General features: G+C 33.2%; 1 protein-coding gene across 2 annotated transcripts in view; it reads right to left on the reverse strand.

The window, feature by feature from the left end:
• Positions 1 to 4348: 4348 nt before the first annotated feature.
• The window catches only part of Hip14 (palmitoyltransferase Hip14), a 37315-nt gene continuing 23878 nt past the window's right edge, over positions 4349 to 17785 (reverse strand). The window contains exons 9-13 of one of the 2 annotated variants that reach the window (XM_071596966.1): positions 16748 to 16904; positions 15525 to 15659; positions 13661 to 13767; positions 11297 to 11517; positions 4349 to 6174 (exon numbers count right to left, since the gene is read on the reverse strand). In XM_071596966.1, coding sequence (XP_071453067.1) covers positions 6153 to 6174; positions 11297 to 11517; positions 13661 to 13767; positions 15525 to 15659; positions 16748 to 16904 — 642 coding nt within the window. In that variant the 3' untranslated portion in view covers positions 4349 to 6152. Of the gene's footprint in view, positions 6175 to 11178; positions 11518 to 13660; positions 13768 to 15524; positions 15660 to 16747; positions 16905 to 17785 lie in introns of both variants that reach the window. The other variant, XM_071596965.1, reaches the window with a different exon arrangement.

Genomic DNA, 17785 nt, shown 5'->3' on the forward strand with positions numbered 1-17785 from the left:
CTCACACTCCTCCACACATTATTGCTAATATCATTGGCCAAGGAATACAAATATTCCCCTCACAAACAAAACAATATCTTGCAGATTTAATGATTATCAAGCAAAATTAGTCCAACAAAATTTGAGCACAATGGAGCGAATCGATTAGGATAGTGTTATTACACATTAAACATACATAAATATATATATAAGCCCAATTGCAAAAAAACACATTCCACTAGCTACATATTAAGATTATTTATGGAATCTTAAAGGGCTACTCACATGAAGAAATATGATAATAGTTCATCATAATAAATCAATGTCCAAAAAATAGAACACAAGCTACCGAAGATGTTGATAAGTCAGATAATGAAGTTATCTGACTTACTCTATGGCACACATGGAAACTTATTAATGCCTTAAATATGCAGTAATAATAAGGCAATTTTTGGATGCTATAAAATTGCAATGAAGTGGAAATAAAAAGGGAAAAAAGCTTTAAAGCTCAATTAATGACCAATATTAAATGCTAAACCATCCTCACCCCTGCCTTTAATTTAGGACCCCTAGCAAGCAAGTTCCTGCTACCTATTCACACCTTTAATGCTGTGAGGAACAATACACTCACAGACGTACACACTGTGGCATGCTGTGTGAGATTAAAGTGGAATGTTATTATTAAAGCATTAGAATTCCATGTATAATTTAAGTCATAACATCTACACATCTTTTTCTCAATATTGACATTAGAGTATTCTTTCACTCCAAAATAAGAAAAATGTCCAGCCAATATAAAAAATTTGCATGCTCTATGTGTCAGCTTGACTATATTTAGTTAACAAATCACATTAGACAAAAATAAAGGGCATAAATAGTGTGTGGCAGTGTAATGAGTTTTAGTTTTGTCTCAAATAAGCTAATCAATGTCATTACTCAGCACTAAAGAAGAGCAATAAAAGTAAGCAAAAATAATTTTCTTTATAAAAATACAACCATTTAAGAGATTCTCAAAACAGTTGAAGCTCATGAATATGTGACACATCTAAAAACATTACTCCAGATTAAATCTCTTAAAAACACCAAAAGTGATATTTCATCATTACTTTCCATGATGAAAATGAAAGCGACATTGGCTGGATACAAGACTCTTCAACAATCATACAATATTTCTTATCAAAGAATAGAAATGTTACTAACTCATTAGTATTGCTGTTCATAAAATAGAATTTATATCCAAATTTACATAGGTAAGCCATTTACACCATGCACTACACAATGGGGTAAAGATTTTGAGTAAGCAAAGAGATATTCTTTTAAAAACCTTAATTCTGTTATGCAGAAGTTGTCCTTGATTTAAGACACTAGTAATAATTGCACGCTGCACTGATATCCATTCATAGAGAAGCCAGAAAACTTTCAGAGTCCATAATAATTTTCATGATTCACTTCATGAAAATGAACATTTGACAATAAACATGAACATTTCATGAACTTCCGGCAAATATCAATAGTGAGTGTAGAATGGGCTTCATAAGAAGTTGATCTTACAAACTGTGCATGTATCAATGGCTAATAACACTGCTGGAACACCAGAGACATATGAAATTTTTTTTGATTTTGTGACCAAATATGGTGAAGTAAGGGTAGGAAAAGTATGAGCTTCACGAAAATAAAATATATGTAAACTTTCAGTAAAAGCAGAAAATAGTGCCAAATGAACATAAAGTCAACTTACTATCATCTATAATTTGAAAAATAAAGTTTCTATGAAAAACTACCACCGAGCCATTTTTCAATGTACTTATAAAAACACAAGTCAATTAAAAAAAATGGTATACTTCTCTAGTGGTAACATGAATGTAATTTCTACATACCTACTATCATTATTGCAAAAACTTTTCCATTTAATTAATATGAAGTACTAGTTGAAATCCATTACTAACTCTTTGATCCCATACATCATATCATCTCAAGAAAGCTTTAACATATCAAAACTATGGTAATTAAATTAAAGAATATATGGTAACAGCATATTTTATTGATATTATTTGATTGGCTCAGAAATGGAAATATTCCCAAGGGTTAGGCCATGCATTGTTTCAAGCACTTAATGGAATTTTGATACACCCCTTATCGTAAAACAAGTTATAAGTAATATACCACTGGCATAGTGAGTCTAGAACATATCCATTGCATCTTAAAATCCAAAAGGAAAAGGAGGTTCTAATATTTTCTTGGCTATTTGAAATATTCACAATAGAAATAAAATGAAACAAGAATAGCATGCAAAAGGATTCAATGCTTTCACATTAGATATTTAATATCATAACATGATAAATTTTTATTTCGAATTGAGAACAACATTTAGGCCCATCAAATATGTAAAAATGAATTCGTAAATGACATCTTGGCTTACTTTGTTCACGATAATGTGAAAAAATGTCATAAACTAAATAATGCCATGCAATTAGGTAAGAAAAAGTTTTAACGTACATTTATAGTAGAGAAAGAAAAATACTCCATGGAGAATATTCAGATCTGAAGAATGGCATATTATTATGACTAATAAACCCCTTTCCTTAACTTCAAATTTGCAACCTAATTTCCATCAATTTACAATTTTAATTCACTTAGCATTTATTTATTTGCAGCAGCAGCTAAAAAAAAGGACCCCAATGCTTAATCATGGGCCTGCTTATTCCAATGATCAGCATAGAAGTAAAATAACGATCAGTAACAACAAAATTTGGACAATAAGTAAGAGGCTAACTAACAATTCTCCCAGTTCCATGCATGTTTTCCTTTAGCATCAAAATGTGAAAAAATGGCAGTATACTCAACCTATTCCAAATCAAAAATAAATTAATTATACAGTTCAGAGATAATTTCTCAACTTGCAATGTTACAGCCAAACTCTCACAGAACTCAGCCTCTTTTAATCAATATGGTTAAATCAATTAAAAGTAATATTATTCATGGCCACCATGAAAATCCTTCATTAAGTTTTCAGGATTCATACATGAAAGAAAGTTGAAAATATGATAACAAATACACACATGCACATCCCTCTAAGGCTGATGATGGATAGAAACTTAGCATCAATTACAATTTTGTTTCACTTAATTTCAACATACATTAATGTATGATATAGAAGAAAATACAAACTTTGCTAAAGAACATAACTCCCAATTTATAAGAAAGATTCTTACATAAAATACAAAATAAACACTGTAAAACTTAAAAGTCAAAGCAGTTTTTCCTAGAACAAAGGGATGCAGGGTGAGAGTCCCCTGAAATTGACATCTTATAGTGCCTACAAAACAATATATGAAATAGCCCAAAATGTTTACTTATTACAGTATTAATGGTGGACAAGGGTAATTTTCATTAATAAAATACCATATTCCAACTTGACATTTGTTTAGTCTCTGGACTTATTGCTAGCTCAATTAAGTTGCTCTTTAATGTTCATGCATCATCCCATAATTCCCACCTCCAAAATAATTTAAACAAATTGCATCAACAATTATGACCATGAAAATGGGAATCAAAAAAATATTATATTCATTGATTGCTTTAATGAGATTTTGTATCAGAATACTTCTGTCCAGAATATTACTTCATTTGATTATTCATCGACATGCTGGTTTTACGTAACCAACATGATACAGCTTGTGGGTATGCAGTATATCAAGTGCAATGTTTTTCTTTTGAATGTTGAAAAAATATGCACGCATGTCTGGTATTTCTTTCATTGATGGGGTGCCGTTATAAAATTGTAAAAAAATTATGCACCACGTTTGTGGTGCAGATCGTGATTAAAGATGACAAATATTTATTGTCACCAATAAAAGGCCTACAGTTGACAGTAAAAGACTGATAAGTAAACTTTTCAGTGCTGCCAACAATTGGCAAGAAAATGTGTGTATACTGTTCATAATATCAAAATCAGGTGCCCAAAGTTGTCATATCTCATTAGAATGACATGAGAAATGTGATCATCAGAATAAGATATCAATTGCGCTGGATTCAAAGAAAGTTAATGTTTGCATATACACATTTCTTGGCTCACAAACAAGTAATCACTCTTTTTGATCAAATGGAGTTATTGCTGTTTACTTTTATAGCCATTTTGTTTGTGCAATTTATTAATGAGGCAAAACATTTTGCTAAAAGTTTGTAAAACTGGAAAAAATTATGTCGAGTAACTTAAAGTAGACATTATTATATTAATCAGCATATAATGCACAAATCAGTAACCACTATAGATAAAAATACCATATCATGATTGGAAAATTAAGATTTATGATGCCATTTTATCATTTTTGCCATTAAAATTGTACTGATAAAAATATTAAATCATATATTTAACATAATAATATTTATTTTTCCAAGGATTGAAATATCACATCACAATATATGACAGATTAAGAAGAGAAAAGGTCAATCCAATATTTCAGTATGACTCTTTCCCTTCCTCAAGAAATTAACCCTAGTAATTGGCTTATTAAAATTACCTGGTTTATTCAGTATGTATTGCTAATTAGTGGGCAGTAGAACTAAGTCTGGAGAACTTAAAAATGCATTATGTTGAAAATGATGGCATCTTGTGCTTTGTGCAGTGTACCTAATGTCATCCATCATTGCACTTACAACTCAATGCTTATGCATTTTATGTTTAAGTTTTTACATGCTTGGAGCAATGTTGAATTTCAACATATGTATGAGTTTATAAACATTGGTGAACCATTGGATACGTAAATATATGGCTTACAGTTATGATATTCATGCTAACATTTGTGAAGAGAACATAGTATAACATTACTATCTTTGCATGAAGTAATCACAAATTTAAAAAACAAAAATGGTATCTTTGAAATTATATCAACCATGCACGGACTTTGACCCTACTAAATGGAATTGAAACATAATTTAAAATATACTAGGGTTCATTATAAGGAATAAAGAATGCAATGCAATCAATTGTTAAAGGTATCATGAGAGTTAAAAACTTAGAATACCAAAAAATAAATACATGACCAGTACTTTGACAACAAATGTCTCGTACACATTCAAGTGTCCTCATTTCAAGAGAACAATGCAAGTTGCCACTTGAATTCCCAAGTATTTGAAGTCAAGGGTGCTAACGTAACTCACTGAAGAATTAAAATAACAAAAAATAGAATTAAAGATGGGAACCATTTACAAAGTGAAAATCATATTTAAATACTAAAAAAACTTGACAAACAACAAATACTTAAACTATAATTCTTTTCACAAAACAAAAAATAATGGGAAACAGGAAAAGATGAAGATTGACCTGGCGGAGACAAAAAATTATCTTTGTCACATCAAATTTATCTTGGCCAATACAAGGCCATAGCAATCAGGTGTTGATATCCACTGTAGCTCATTCCACAAAGTGGACAATAATTGCCAAATATATAATTCACCACAGTTCCAAGATGAATGAATAGACCATCCAACATTTGGCAAGTCAATTCATTAATGTCACAGTATATTACAATGTCGCGAAAACTTCTTTTTCAGTCATTTCAGATCAGGAGACTAGCTACATAAAAGTCTGCTCATTTCAGAACTTCACGCGTAAGGAATAAGAAAACACACAAATCAAACAACATACAACAACTTTCTTTCAAAATCCATAACTTAAATGCACCTTTCCAATCTTTTCTCATCTTCCTGAACATGAAAAATCTACGTCAACACTACCCAAAAGTCAGTACATTGGATGACCCAGAATTTCTCTTGATACCACTAACCCATCACATTCGCTCCAATAATTTTTTAAGGCATTCTACTAACAAACTTAAGTCAATACTTATGAATAAAGTATTGAAAGCTCCTTGATTATAATAAATAACAATGTTCACAAACACTTCATATCACCAGAATAAATAGTGGAATATATGTATATATATAGAAATATATACATTAGGGGAATTCACACACCCAGGTTCTCAAAGAAATAAAATTAGAATAACATCATACCATTTGTACGAAAATAATGGATTACGAGTGATGAAAATTGAGGCACGCCAAGGCAGAAAGTGAAAAATGTGTCCATTTGGGAAATGCAAAGGTAGAACTTGATGAAAATGCTTGGTTCTGATAACAGCAATATGATAAAGAAAGAGGAGAGGGTTGAATCATGTCTCTGCAACAGTCGTACTGCAAAATAGAGGTAAAAACAAACTGTGTCAGCAACATCACATTATATTGAACACCTAACATGTTTAAAAACATTATAAAGAGCACCCTTAATTCATTAATAAGATGGGCTGTCGTATGCATAATTCACAACATTGTTGCATCGATACATTAAACTAAAAATCACCAAAAACTTAAAAATGCATAGATATTCTTCAGTTGTTCTACAATAACTACCAGCGTACATTTAACCATCATTCTAAAGGCGACTTTAAAATGTGGTCATTTTTTTACACACAGATTATGCATTGAAGTATTAGTTTCAATATTTCAAAGTTAAAATGATAGCCCTGCACTACTAGGGTCATAATTACTCGCGACACTTGACGGCACCATCTTTAAAAAATAAGATTAATTAAGAAAATAGAGACTGAATTTGAAAAAAAGAGACACACTAAATTTTTGGGCAAAATTGCTATTCAAAGATTATCCATGGAATAAGCAAGCATTGACACAAAAGAAACCAATTTTTTGAGAACAGATTTGAATCATGTGTTCGCTGCAGAAAAAGGTATTACAGAATCATCTTGCTTATGCAGACTTTTGATAAATACAATAAATACCCCATTTTAGAACAAATATTAATTTTATTTTGATGGGATTAATATTTAGGACAGTTTCATGCTTTGCAAACACAAAATACAGTCACAATCACTGCTAAGCAACGAAGAAAATAATGAGATAATCAATTACCAAAATCAGCATTAACTATCTATTTCTCTTAATGCATAAACCTCAATTATAACAATGGAAACACAGGAAATGACTGATTAATAATAAATAAGACTGCTAAGGAAAATTCTAATCGATGCATTCAGATGGATTAATGCAGCACTAAATTCATAAAATCCTGTAACTCAATGCACTAAACATGAACATTATGATTGTTTCTCCCATTGTAACTCAGGATTGAAGAATAAAGGTATTTTTCCTCAAATTTTTATTGATGGTATGACTAGTTTCAATGCACAGATGTCATCTTCAGGTACCTGAAGTTGATGCTATCTTTTGGTATCTGAAGATGATGCCTATGCAACAAAACTTGTTGTACCATAAATAAAAGTGTGTGAAAAAGTAGCTTGTATTCTTCAATACTCAAGATAAATGTCCAAGTAATTTAGCCCAATACCATCAAGTTCATTTCATAAATCTTTGATGGAACTCTTATCTTAAAATAGTTATAAATAAAGTATTCAAGGTTAGTGGAAAAAGTATAAGTAACAATTTTTTCCTGGCATGTGCGTGAAGTGCTGAATTCACACTGTAAGTTAAGTGGGCGCATGATTGCAGATTGTATTAGCATTGATAAGATGGCATGGCACACCATTATCACTGAAAATTTGGTGATGCGAAAGATATCTGTTCTAAGCTTGTCCCGAGGGTTTTGATGGATGACCAAAAGCAGAGTCTAGTGTATCCACGTAAAGACCTTCTGCAATGTGATGCAACAATTCCCAAACCCCCTTACACAGTTGACTATTACCTATTCCCAAAAGTGAAGTCCTTCCTCAAAAAATACCACCATGGAACCCTAAGTGCCATTAAAGAAGCTTGCATGCATTCCCATAAGAACCTTCCGAAATCCACCTTCCAGGGAACCTTCAAGTCAGGGAAAAGCCACAGGTAAAAGTAAGTCAATGCTAAAAGGAAGTATTTTCAAGAATTTTGAGGTATTGTAACAGTATCTGAAATAAAACTTTTTTTACTCAACTTTTCCTGATACTTTTTAGACAAACCATATACAATTAATTTGTCATGGCAGAGATATTGTTTGCAGGAAATGTGTATTATAATGGAAGTAACACTACCCACAATCTATCTATGGGTGAAGGATATCATTATTAAGGCTCAGGTGTCTCAATCAGCAAAGTGGACTTAAAGAGTGAGAGGATAGGAGGAGTGACATGAGGGTAGGTAGGGAAAGGTAGCAGTACCAAACCCAAGGTATCAAGTTTAGGTGCAACTGAGAGAAAGTTAACTATTTACTGGATTAAAAAGCACACTGGGATCGAGTAAGAAGAAATAGACAGTAATAACAAAAATCAAAATATAGAATTAGTAAAAATCCATTTTTCATGCCTATATGCACAAGGCTAAACTAGGTTGATACACAATCCAACACAATATTATTAGCCTATTCACTTGAATTGATCAATGCAACATTTGATGAGCTGCACCACTGCCTTCTTCATTGAGTGCAACACTCTATTCTGCACATCCTGTGATTTTCTAGATGAACTACTACCATGAGAATCAAAACTTATTTGAAATTGCAAACATATTGAGTCCTTTTTCATAAGTTGTTACAGAAGGAAACACTTAATTAGGCGAACTTTAAATGAAAAATGATAGTATTTGATGAGATAATATTTAATACGATATAAAAATAACAGAACTTATAAGCCAAGAAAGTAAGAGAAAGTGCAGATGAGAATAAAGAGTAGTTACTCCTGGAGTTCAGTCAAAGCGAGAGGCAATAAGAGGTTTGAAGTAGGAAGCTGACAAGCTTCTCATTACTTGCCTGTGATTACAAAAATAAGAACGTCATTTGATGGCAAAATCATTCAAATAAAGCTAAGACATTCATTTCTATGGAGTATCAATAAATAAAGAGTGCTTATAAATTTAATGGCACAAAGTGAAGTTTAAAAAAATAAGATAACTGTCTACGCAGCAGCATTATTAGTTATGTAAAATATAACATGTCACTTATGGCCATATATACTTACAAGTATTGGGGAGACTGTATTTAGAAGTTGAGGCTTTTTGGATGAATATGAAAGAATATGGGAAAAAAATGATTGCAGCTCGAAGTACAAATTACTAAAATTTTTCAAAAGAGCACCCCTTGTGCATTGGCACACTGATGCCAGGGCCTCTGCCAGTCGTGGTATCCTTCCTGGAAGGTGTTGACGGGAATCTTGTTTATGCACCTCATCAAGCCTCTCTGACATTATCCAGTATTCCAAAATGGTGGCATTTCAAGGTCCTTTTTATTCTTGGGAACAAAAAAGAAGTCAGACTGTACTACATTGAGGCTATGAGGAGGACAAGGGACAGCGTTGCCACCTTGCGCTTGTCAAGAAGAAGGCAGTGTGGGTTGCCATGGGACAGCCTCCAGTTGGCAAAGATCTCCTTCCTGATCTATTACACTCTTTTCTGCAGCCTTTCAAGAACTTACTGTTCCCTGTCTGTCCCTGTGGCAACTCTGTGGATAACACCACAAATTTTGAGTTGAAAAAGACTGCTTATTTTAGGGACAGACCCTGTATACTATGACTTTCAAGACTTGGGGACTGTCTGTATTCAAAAGTTGAGGCTTTTTAGGGTGCATTACTAAAGATAAAAGGTAAGTCTAGTGATCTACCACCACCATGGTCCAGGGTTTAAATCTTAAGTGTTGTCTTCAGGCCCCAACTGCTGAACCCAACATTGTTAATTTTCTGGATACTTGAATTTTCTGTGCTATGGACAGCAAAGAGAAAGAGACTGGCTCCCCAACACAAAATGTGTGACTTTCATTCAATTGTATCAGTAACAATTGAGTTATAATTTTACCAATCAAACTAACCTTTGGAATAAAGAGTGTAGTTTTTAAGTATACCGAGGGTTACTTATTGTTAAAATTTGAATTTTTTTCTCTTCACCTGATTGCAAAATTATAATCCTTAGAAACTTTTAAGATACTGTATCTGCCTGAATAGGAGCCAACCCCCCAAAAATTACCAACATATTTTGGAAAAAGTAATTTTTGAAGATTATGTGCTGTAAAATTCTGGAAAAGCATGAGTAACCCCAGAAGCATGAGCAACCCCAGAAGCATGAGCAATCCCAGAAAAGCAAGAAAAGTATGATATAAATAGCATTTTAATATCGTTAATAAAAGAATTATGGTATTTAGAAGCATATTGATACTTTACAATTAGAATTTAAGTAATTGCACACTGATTTTGTGGGTGTTTGAGAATAATATACTGATTCATTTTCAATATTATAGTTTTGAACCACCCTACATTGGAAAACACTTCAAACACCCTCTGAGAGTCCTCCAAATGGAAATGAAGTTTTTGGAAGCTATTCAAACACATGAGGCCACTTACCTATGGAGTATGTTAAATTTTTTTTCATTATTCCATAGCTACCTTGATTTTAATTTGGCAGGGTCATTCTATTCCTCACCAACCACATTTATGTTTCTCTAGTATTAGAAAATCAAATAATTTATTTTGTCCATGGATTTGTCGTACAAATGCAGGGCATGTGTCAAATGAGAACTAATGAATGTCATTTCTTTATGTCATCCTTTCCTCCCATGTGACTGCAGTTCTACATCTGGATATCTGATGCTGTAAATCGGTTCTCTAAGTCACACATTACAAATAATGGAGTATGAAAGCTCTGCTGAATCAAAAGCTCTTTTGTTATTACTTTCCAATCATCATTTATACAATCAAATACAAACATGATGTACGGTGTATTTATTTTCTTATTCAGATGAGCTGCAGCAATGGTCAAATTGTTGGAGAACAAGTCTTTATAGCAACGCTATTGAACTTCAATAGTTGAGCATGCAAATCGGTCATCAGATCAGTAATTAGCAAACCAAATTTTAACGGAATTTGATAATTAAATAGCAAATATAAGCAAGAGTTGTTGAAATATGAAGAATTTAAATTTAATGTAAATAAAATAATTTCAACCTTTATTCTTTTTGATGGTACATCCATTGCATAACTCTTATAAAATGAAAACAAATTCTGAGCCTCGGATTCAAGCGATGGGTGATTTTTTCATTACAAATTGAAACAAAAATTTTCAGCTTATATTTGGGCAAATACAGTATTTTTTCAGAATGAAATAAACTTTTAATTGATCAGCCTCAGGGCATTTCCATTTTAAGGCCAATAATGCATGAAGCCCCGGGAGCGAGAGGAAAGCCTGCCCCCCAAGCACAGAATAACTTACCTTAAAAAAGCATATAAAAAGATCCACTAAGCTGCTTATCAGAAGGCTTTAAACGTATTGATAATTTTCTTTGGTAGATAACAAGGGAAGTTCTTCGACTGTACTCTTGATCTCATACCGAGTTGTCCAATCTGTAGGATCTGGTTTCCACAGTCCATAGCACCCTAATCCCCAGAAATCTACTAAGTTCTGCAAATGACCTCGATGAAATGGGCTGTGCCTCTTTTTCCGTGCTCCACCCTTGCCACGAGCAGCTTCTCCTGGAGCTAATTCAACATGGAAGTGCTTGTATCGACCCCAGTTCATTCTTTCATTTGTTGTCATTCCAAGCCACACGATCTGCAAGAGATAAAAAATTTCAGTTTCAGCCATTGAATTAGGGAATCCATAAAGGGCGATATTCTGTCGTTGTAAATAATTACAATTTTCTCCAATAGGCATATTTCTTGGCGATTTTTGAAATTTTCTTTTTATTTCCTCCATGATTTTACTACCTATCCCTATCCATTATTTCTTGTGTGCTATCAAATGGATATGAGACTAGATTTTAATTATGTGAACTTATGATTTTTTATGAAGCTATTTTAAAGATGACAATGGAGTCTTTCAGTAAAAAATACATTTTTACATTTGGTTTTTGTCACAACTGTGTTTAGTGCAAAGGAAGAAAAGAATGGACATTTAAATTCTATTAGTGAAGGATAGATAGATAGATAGATAGTCATGTTTATTTAGGGATGAGATTGAAACTATGGAGTCTCTTCTACCACCTAACCCCTAAGGATTAAAAAAAAAACCATAAACACAGTAATCAACCCAAAGGTCGGTTTGGTAGGTGATGATAGAGTTCACCCAGTACTAAGCCCAACAGCATGTGAAATTCACACACCATGGTAGGGGGGCCAGTTCCTTTCCCTGTGCCAATTATGATTTCCCAGGAAGATCTGGTACCCGAAAAATTACATAGCTTGGGTGGAGCTGCAGGTGCCCAGAATGGCTTGCCTGGGAATCTAACCCGGGACCCTACGGTCAGTAGTCCAATGCTCTACCCCCTGGAATACCGTGACCCACCCTTAAAGATTGGTGAATGGATTTTATATTGATCTATTAGTGAAGAAGTCAGTTTTTCTAGTCTTTCCCAGGCAGATAACTGCTGATAAAATATGATGTTTTAATAATTTGTGATTTTGGAAGTAATTTTGTCAACCATGTAACTTTTAAAAGGCTTTATTTGCCTTGCTATTTCAATGGCTGTATGGTTCCCATTAGATTCTCTAATTATGTCACAATATTTCCTGTCTCAGCAAAAAAATAGAATAATTTCCCACGTCTAAGAACATTAAATTGAATTGCAGGTAGGTGCTTCAACCCATAAATATCTGTAGTAGATGGAAATAACAGAAAACAAAACAGCTTCTCTTAGGAGAAAATTGAATTTTCAAATCCAAATTGAAACTAACTTCTTCACTTTTACTAGACTATTATGGTGTAAAATTCAGGTCCCAAGAACAAAACACTGTGTAATTCATAACTTCCACAAACAAAAATGATCCAGTACATACAGGTATATATGACGAGCACTGAGGCAGATCAGTCAGGTTTTATGAGGAGGTGAATGCAAAGATAGTTGCCAAAATGCTGGCTCTAGAGATACAAGGGCATTTTTTTCTCAGAAGTCTTCCAGGAATGACTGAGACTGAATGAGTGCATAGCTATGTAAGTATACATGAATGCATTTGCTGTAAAATCAAAAATGCATTTTCATAAATCTGAAAGGGTAACTTTGATGCCATGATATTTAGCTTAGTACACTATTACTAAAATACCTTAGCACACTATAACTATTTTAAAAAAGTTCACATGTGGAAGTATTTCATATTCATTCAAAAATTATTCAGAATGTCATTTTCAAAGTGAATCTCATGGAAAACAATAGGTGCATAGCTAATTAATACAAGGTCTTATGATGTATCCCAGGTTTATTAAACTTTCCAACATCAGAAAGTTCAACTGACAAAAATATTTTGAATATTTTCCATTTTGAAGGAACACTTCATAAAACACCAATTGGAAGTGACAAAGCATTTTTAGGTCTACAAAAGTCAAAACCCAAATGAATGGTCAAAGAACTATTTAAATTAACATTTATGTCAACCCAAAGCAATTTTTCAATCTTTGGAGTTAATGTTAATGTGACAGGTTAAAGTCAGCTGTTATATACTAAACACACACACACACATTGTCATCAGAGTACAATTAAATTTTTCAGCCTTCATCCAAGATCATCAAAGACATTGAGACAAAATAATCTGCGGGGTTAAATATAATGGGTAACATATAACAGCAAAATACAGAAGTCTCACCAGAATTACAACAGAGTCCATAAGGAATTCAATCCATTATTGTAACTTTTATGTATTTAGATGCTTGAAAATATACTGAATAATAACAGAAATAGAAATAATTTACACCAAAAACCAACCTGGTACATTTGACAACCAAAAAGAGTGGCCACCCATGCAGTATGCAGGAATGCATTGAGGGCAACCCAGGCAACCCATGAATTGCAGGTAGCAACTTCAGCCAAAGCTGAAAAACAAAACAGTTACCCATCAGTTCAAAAAAATTCAAATATTAAGTAGTTTTTCCCGGTCAATTAGATGGACCTTGATTTTACGTGTTAGAATTTAAAACTTAGTCTTGGATCAGACACACAAGGATCAAAGTGTTTTGATGTCAACACTTAATATGAAGAAAATTTAAGTTAAAAAAAATAGAAAAAATAGCACCGTCCGCCAGATGGGATGCTAAACTGCGGACTCCTTGATGTCTGTCGTTAAGATTAGGCTAATGCTGACGCTGGGTTTCTATCCACCCTTCATCCATCCCTAACGAAAAATGATCTCAGCTGTTGGTTTCCTCCCTTAAATCTTTTACTATTAATACCTACTTTAAACTTTCCACCAGGACATTTACAATCACAAACACAAGAAACTGATGTTAACTTCTTTCTTCCTGTCAAGGTTAAAAATTAGCAATAAAAACAATTATTTTTAGAATTGATTTAAATTCTATGGTAATGTAACACATATTGAAAAAATACTATATTACAATGATTTCCTGAGAAACAGGTTTGTATTACATGAATTATATTTTTAAATGATAAATTTAATACATATTTGACTTAAAATCAATGAATTACTTAAATTATCCATAGTCATACTTATTTGTCAAAAATTTAGGCCTACCATAAGTTCAAGTAAACTAATGATCCTAAATATTTTCAAGTCTCATTTCAGAAATTCCAGAAAAATGTAACATACATAAATTAGGCACTTCCAGTAAATTTTATTTTTCAGACACAATTTTCAACCAAGGAATTCACGGGAACCAGATATCTGAGATTTCGAAATGGTAGCGCCTACATTTGACTCTCGTAGCCTAAAACATTTATATAAAGGCTCCTTCCGTGCTCTGAGCCCACTTACTAAGCTATGTACAAAACATACAGATGTAACTCTCAGGGAGCAACTTTCTTAATTTTTCTTGACAACACCTAGCTTTAATGCACCTTGAATGCTGTCTTGAAGAACTATTTTTGAAAAAGGACGGCTATAGTTTAACATTTGATGGTTCAATAACATGGTAGGTTTATATTGATTTAAAATGGGAAGCCTTCTCACTTTAAAATTTTACCTTTTGAACTCATTAAAAAAATTGCATCTCTCCAAGTAAATAATTATTAAATATTTACCAGTAGTTTTCATAGAAATATGAAAAAATCATCTTGTTTACACTAGCATAATTGTTTATAAAATATGAATGCATGACCCTTGTGTTACAAGGAAAAAAGGAGCAAAGACTGTCAAATGAGTTACTGTGGGTTGATGTATTCATTTTTTGCATGATGAATAGCCTCAAGTCTGAAAAAGAACACTAAAAACTAGAATAATTCAGATCAGTGATAATGATAATAGTACAAAAGAGATAATTAATTAACAGCAATATTACCAATTGAAATACAATAAACTGAATTTGAACCCAATTCACAAAGATAAGACAAAATTTTATAAGCTGATGCAATCAGCAACAAGATAAAGTATTTGATGTTTTACCTAATCACATCATAATGTGTCATAAAATAGGACTAATGCATGCATGCATGCATTAACAGATTAAAAATCACTATACAGTTAATGCTCACAGCTGAGCAAAGCATAATGTAATTTAATATATACTTTTATGATAATTTTTTTACAAAATTTTGTGAATGGAAGAATATTATCAATTTAAAAGATTTGAAGGTGCATATGAGAATGTAGAAAATACCACACAATTTTACTCACATTTCAGCAATCCATCTCTCCTTGGGGATGCATTACACTCCACTTTCCAAAAACTTGTGCAACCATAGAGAACAAAAATGCACATGGCCAACAACATGGCCAGGTAATTCATAAAGTGCACATGGTTTTTTGCACCTGGAAAAAGTTACAGATACTTTAGTGACCCAATCACAATAACTACAGTACTTAAAAATTTCCAAAACATTATATGTAAAGCTACTTCAAATGCATTATATCAGCAAATAAAAATATCTACATAAGTAATGATTTCATATTGTAAAGAGAAAAATGGCCTAGACCGGGGATGGTGAACCTTTTGGTGATTTAGTGTCTACATTTATGTATGTAATAAGAATATACTCTTGACTCGCGTGTCAACCTACTGAGTGAACACCGTGGAATAATTGCCCATTGCACCCTCCCAGCTCTGCATGCCAAAATAATTCTCTATAAGCCACTTTCACCAACCCCGAAGATAATCAGGTGCCACCAGATAATCAGACGCCAGTTAGCAATACACTACTGTACTGTATTTAAAAATTCACATTGCCATTATTGCCCTTTCACCATCCTGAAGAATATTCAATCTGTATTGAACATTTACTGATGTAAAAAGCTTTGAACAGAGCATAGATATTTAATTTCAATTACCACACCATCACATCTACCATTAACCCTATTCATGGTACTGGAGACAAAAAAGTTAATTTTACCATTCAACGTTATTTCTAGTGTTTCAACATCATTACTCTGGTTCATTACTCATAAAATACTCAAGTTGAATTTTTTCCCTCCTACATGATGAAATCATTGGATAATATATTTACATTGCAAATTTGTAAATGAATACAGGATTCACCCCAAATCATGCTTTATCTAACTGCATGAAAACTTAAATAATTCGCAGGTCTAGGGGGGGGGGGGGTAAAGCAGGTTTAAAAACTCTTGCAGATATTTTTAAAATTATCAATGCACCAGGGCAACTAACAAAAAAACACACATTTGTAAATGAAAACCTATACAAAAAAATGCAAACATAGGTGCTCAAACTGAGTTTGCTAAATCAATTATGATGATCTCTTATCTGGGTAAAACAAATTGCATACTACCAAAGTCTCACAAAGGAGAAGTGGATACAGCTTTCTCTTCTATTTATGAAAACTGCACGTCACTATCAAAATGCAACACCATCAAAATATATAATAAAATGATATTTGACTTACCTATACAATTTCCTACCCAAGGACAATGATGATCAAATTTGGCCACACACCGATCACACACGGAACAGTGTTTTGAACGAACGGGTCTTCTCACAAGACAGGAGCTGCAAAACCACTGCGCCTCAAATCCATCCCTTTCTGCCAATTCTATGATTGTCTTTAAAGAAAAAATTGAGTTAGAAAATATGTACCACAATAATCACATAATTCAACACACAATTTAACTATATTTAATATTAAAATTTGTTTTATTTCAAATAAAAACAACCTAGAATTTACATAAGTAGCTTTATTAGTGGGTGCTAAACTATTTAGGAATTGATTCACAGAATTACATGCATCCATTTAAAGGCAAGAATAAAACTAATGATAGGAAGAATACCACTTTTTCTAAACAATCAATACAATATTTATAATGCACCTATGATAGTTCTCTATGTAGTAGGTATAATACGAGGGTCATCCGGAAAGTAGTACCCGTTCATGCCGCATGAAGTGCTGATGACGCGAGTAGCCGCTGGACGAGGTCAGATAGCTTCAGTGGCTTGTCTGCCTTCTCTGAGCCAAGTTGCGTGACGCTAGCATTGCCTGTGTTGTTTCTGTGATTGTTTACAATGTTTAAAAAAATTGAGAACGCCGCCAGTTGTGAAGTGAGGGCAGTGATTAAATTCCTCAATGCAAGAAACGTTCGCCCATGTGATATTCATCGCCAATTAAAGGAGGTGTATGGAGACAATGTAATGGACGAGTCGTCTGTTCGGCGGTGGTGTCGCAACTTCAACATGGGGAGGGGGAACACACACGACGATGAGCGTTCGGGGAGACCGTCTGTCATTACAGACCAACTGGTGAGCTCAGTTGACGAATTCGTGAGGAACGATCGGCGCGTCACAATTGATGACATCTGTGAGCATTTTCCCAATGTTTCTCGAACAATTGTTCATGAAATTGTTAAACACCATCTGCATTATGCAAAAATTTGTGCAAGATGGGTCCCTCGCGTATCTCAATGAGCTGGCGGCGAAGGACTATGCAGCA

Source organism: Hetaerina americana, unplaced genomic scaffold (assembly GCF_022747635.1).
Source record: "Hetaerina americana unplaced genomic scaffold, ioHetAmer1.1.p SCAF_8, whole genome shotgun sequence".
In the NCBI taxonomy this organism is placed as follows: Eukaryota; Metazoa; Arthropoda; class Insecta; order Odonata; family Calopterygidae; genus Hetaerina; species Hetaerina americana.